General features: G+C 37.0%; 1 protein-coding gene across 6 annotated transcripts in view; it reads right to left on the minus strand.

The window, feature by feature from the left end:
• Positions 1 to 4,708, minus strand: part of LOC108792771 (neuroligin-4, X-linked) — a 147,362-nt gene that overhangs the window by 125,152 nt on the left and 17,502 nt on the right. Inside the window, exons 2-3 of one of the 6 annotated variants that reach the window (XM_018563625.1) lie at positions 3,793 to 3,827; positions 1,285 to 1,294 (exon numbers count right to left, since the gene is read on the minus strand). The exons of the other annotated variants lie outside the window; for them this stretch is intronic. Coding sequence (XP_018419127.1) covers positions 1,285 to 1,294; positions 3,793 to 3,827 — 45 coding nt within the window. The remainder of the gene's footprint in view (positions 1 to 1,284; positions 1,295 to 3,792; positions 3,828 to 4,708) is intronic. 6 annotated transcript variants of the gene reach the window in all.

The following is a 4,708-nucleotide window of genomic DNA, read 5'->3' on the forward strand; positions in this document are numbered from 1 at the left end:
TCCCCTTACCCCCCCCCTCGACGTTACTCCCCCCATCTCCTTCCTTTTCTCTATCACGCCTCCCTCTTGATCTTTTCTTCTCTTGGTCCACCTAGACCGCAAGGGTGGGATCCCATCAACTTCACTCCTCCACTTTCTCCTACATGGATAGGCGATTGCTGAAAGTATACCATGTATGCTGTAATGTTATCTGTTGTATTGAATGTCTACATTCTTATATACGCATACACATGATGTTCGTGTGAGTGCGTTGTTCACCTATTGCTTTATTGAAGAAAAAAAGAAAAAACGTTTTGAAAATAAAAAAAAGACATATACAGCCACTGTATTGTGACCAGAGTGTTACAGCAACATGAGAATTACATAACCAGCTAAGTAATGAAGCCACTGCAGCATCCTGATGTACAAAATTATAGCATATTACACATATGAATTACTTTATATTTTGTCTGCATATTGTTTTAATTATTTATAATGTTCTTTTGAAAAATAAAGGAGGCACAACATACTGTGGTATACACCAATTGATTCCATACACTTGTTGTGTGGCTGGAGCTGTTTTTATTTATACCTGTTATATCTTAAATATACTGTTTTAAGGTAGCAAGTATGTTTCCAAATGCCAAGCACAGAAAATCAAAATAGAAAATGGAACTGGAATAGTGGGGATTTTGTGTGGCTTAGTTAACTACCACCTTTCCTGAATGAGCAATACATGTATAGTTACCAGACATTATATTTTCTGTAGTTGAGTCCCTCATTTTGCAATATGTCCTGCATCTTTCATCCATCACCAGGCAATGGCATGTGAAGTGTTTTGCCATTTTTTACAATCATACATTTTCCTTCAATTTTTTTTCCAGGAACCATGCAATTCTTTCATGCAGATAGGAACTGCATGTTACATATCTAGAAAGTTGGTACTGCAACCCCACTCAAAATAGCAACCACATCCAATTGCAGGTAATCTAACCAAAGAATTGATTAGCTAATCCCTTATTGGAGGCCTGACAGAAGATTGCTGTGTGCATGTGCACCAAACATATGCATATGCCATCTGCATTGCAACTGCAGAACCAGTATTGCTCTGGCCTCCATGTGATCTGAAAAAGCCCATGCAGGGGATTGGGGTTACCTTTTTAAAGCCTTGAGCATTACTCATTCTCCCTTGAAAGTACCACCCCTACATGCCAGGCCAATACCCACCAATAGCAAGAGGAGGTGGGGGTTGGAAAGTGTTCTGCCTGGAACAAGGCAAGGCAAGCAATTTAGATTGCTATATACTTTAAACTGTCTGTTGAATAAAGTCTCCCTCTGTTTCCACACATGTAATGAATGGCAAATTTGGAAAAAAGCTCTTTTTTTACATAGTCATGATCTACTAGCTACTAATAAAGTATATTTATATTATGTATCTACCAACTTTCTGTTACTTAGCAAAATATTTAAATTTAGTGAAAGTTAAATAAACCTTTTATCAAACAATTTTTAAGATTATGTGGGGGGAGGGGGAGTTGCAGATGATGTATGGAAAATGAAATGTGAACATGTAAGCATGTGAGCATGGAACTTATAGGGGTATATCATTTTTTACTTACTGTTAAGTACAAACTCACAAAAGAGAAATTCTTCAGTAACTGATTGGATAAGTCGTTGCATCACATTTCACTCCCATTGCATTGATACTCCTTCTCCTGCTTACTATCCTTGTAAATTAGTTTAACCATTTGACCATAAGCAGTTGGGTACAGGGTACATACAGAAACCATAATCTCTAGCCTATGTGAATGGTATTGAGACTGCATGGGGGTATCACAGGGAGGGAAGGGGCTCTGGCCCCTGAAAATAATTCTTCATTCTTCTTAATCATAAAATATTGAATGTTAATATTATATGCTTTCCAGATGCATCCAGCAGGTGTAGCAATAGAGTTAGTTCTCCACAACCTGCTGACCAATTTTACTATTTTAGTTTGTGTGTATATGTTCACACATTACGACCTATTCAATCAAATGAACCAGAAGAGGGGCAGCTCCCTCAATCCCCCTGTTCACATGTCTCCCAATTTAGGAAGATTACATTTCTTACATTTCTTATTAATTTTTTACTGAAACTGCAAGAAGAATACATTTGTGTACAAAAGCTTTGCATGCTTTTTAGCAGCTCTGGAGCTTCCCTTGTGCATCAAGATGTAATTTGCAATCACTTTTGTGCCAATTCATACCAATCCCATGCCAATGCATTCTGACACTAAAATTATGACAGTCACATTTTGCAGGTCAGTGACACCTTTTGTGTAAACATTATGTTGGAGAATGTTTGTCTGTTGTTTTGGATACCTTTCAACATATACACTCACTTATGCCTTTGTAACAAAATCTAACTCTTCTTGATCAGGCTTCTGCAAATGATATATCTGCTCTAAAGATGAATAAAATATTTAAAATAACTTTATTAATAGCTAAAATTACTTGGTCATTAATTTTCCACTTTATAGTAACTGATGTGTGTCATTTAGGTGATTAAACCTATTGTTTCATTTTTTTCTACGTTACCAATAGTATTTAATAAACACACATTTTGTTTTATGACTCATTGTTTTATGACTCATTCTACTTTATTGGATTCCTCTCTACTTTTCTTTGTATCTCTGTGTACCACACAAAAAAGAATGCCTGATTTTATGAACTTGTGTGTTCATCTAGTCCAATACTAGTTATATAATTCAAACAACAAGATCTGGCAGGGCTACACTTTCTGTCCTCTCTGCACCTAAACTCATGGAGACAATGGGGTTAATTTACTAATGGAGTTTGCATTTGCAAAGTGAATTTTCACTTACCTTGAAAAATCGCTTTGCAAAGAATACCCAATCATATGAAAGTAAAATAATAATAATATGTACACTGTGCTTTTCCACTGCAGCATTTTAATTGTAGGGATGAGTGAAGTGATTTTAGCAAGTTGTTTTCCCTCTCTGCAATGCAGTCACCATTTGTCGCTGGCAAAATCTACTGGGAAGGTATACCTGGATTTTTCAAAAGGTATATGTAGAAAATGCCTCTAACAGAGAAGAATAAGAAAGATCACCCCCTGCTATAACCTTGAAATAGAAGTGAAGGACAATCTCTCTACTATGGTCACAGAGAGACGTCTCAAACGCTTCCAAACCTACCCCAATAAACATAAAATATAAAACGTAAACATAAAAAACAATGCATTTCAATGTGTATTGTTCAGACTATTGTGGCGTCCGCGCAGTACAAAACCACATGTCCTGCAAAATAGAGTGAGTGTGATTTTAGGGGCAGATTCCACATGTTTGCAGCTATAGTAATAGTCACAAATGTGTCGAATCTGCACGTATGTAAAACATTGTGCGTTTTTGTCCCATGTGGTTTTTTGCGTGGAAAACGCAAACACCATATTTGAATGGAGGTTAAGACTAACAAAAAAATGTAAGCAGTGATCCACTTAGCCAAGCATAACTAAAATCTGCAAGTTCTCATGCAAAGTTACCTTAATCCCACACCATATCTCTTACAGACACTTGCAAATGCCCTGTTCAGCCTAGGAGCAAGCATATCATTTTTATCCTTATATGCAATGCCAGGATAAGGTTTTCTGGAACCCAAGGTGAAGATGCCATATTGCTTCCCAACCATCCAGCCAAGCTCAGTATGGTAACTAGGCTAATGCAGGGTGCAGAAATGACAACTGCCAAGCTGTTTTCCAGCCTTCACTGTGTGAAACAAAGATGATCATATTGAGCAAGATTGAGCAAATTGCTACTTTTATTGTGCTTTTTTGTCAGTTTTATAAAGGCACTTATGTGTTTCTAGTAGAAAGCATGGTATAGTTTTTACAATATAAATAAAGTGCTTTTTGAAAATGTTGTGTGTTATTTATTGCGGTACTGCAATTTTTTTGTTTAAATTGCAGGCTTGCTAGAACTGACATTATATATGCAGATAATGTGATAATACTTTCATTAGCACATACAACTCTCACAAAAATAGACTATTTGTTCAAATGTAATCTGTGGAGCTCAGCCAGTTTGATAGTCCAGTCATGCTCTGGGTATCAGGAGCCAATGTCAGCAATTTCCGTCCTGATTTAATCAGCAGGAGTCAAATGTCAATATGATTGCCTAGTCCAGCTCTGTTTATCAGGAGCCACTGTCAGGAATCCTAATACACAGAGCAGGATTCAGTTGTTAAACGGAAAACTATGTTCTAAGGAGTACACTGAGAGAGTGCCTCTCCCAGTGTAATTCCTGGGCTCAGTGGACTTAGCTTCACTCCTCTACTGTAGTTTCCAAAATATTCACCTCTCCTGTTAACGTCCAGCATAGCCCAATATAGGTTATAAGCAGCTATAGCTTATAACTCCAATTAGCTCTAGCAATAGATGCACAGAAGTAACATGCATCCATTTTTTTGTTTCCAGTGCATTTTGTATACAAGTAGGGAGGAAACTTGGGTATTCTCTCTTTTTTTTAAACATGCATTACATACATATATTTTTTCCTTTCTTTCAGTTTCCAATGTGGTTTGCTATTTTGGTAACATGCCTTTTTTCTCTCTCTTTTTTTCTTTTTCCTTCCTGCCTCTGTAGTTTTTATGTTGGAAGAATGCATGGAAATTACATGTATTGCCCTCCCCCCCCCCAAGTTTCACGTCGAAATCATACAATTTTTTTCTTTGTG

Source organism: Nanorana parkeri, unplaced genomic scaffold (genome assembly GCF_000935625.1).
Source record: "Nanorana parkeri isolate BGI_ZX_2015 unplaced genomic scaffold, ASM93562v1 scaffold681, whole genome shotgun sequence".
Lineage (NCBI taxonomy): Eukaryota > Metazoa > Chordata > Amphibia > Anura > Dicroglossidae > Nanorana > Nanorana parkeri.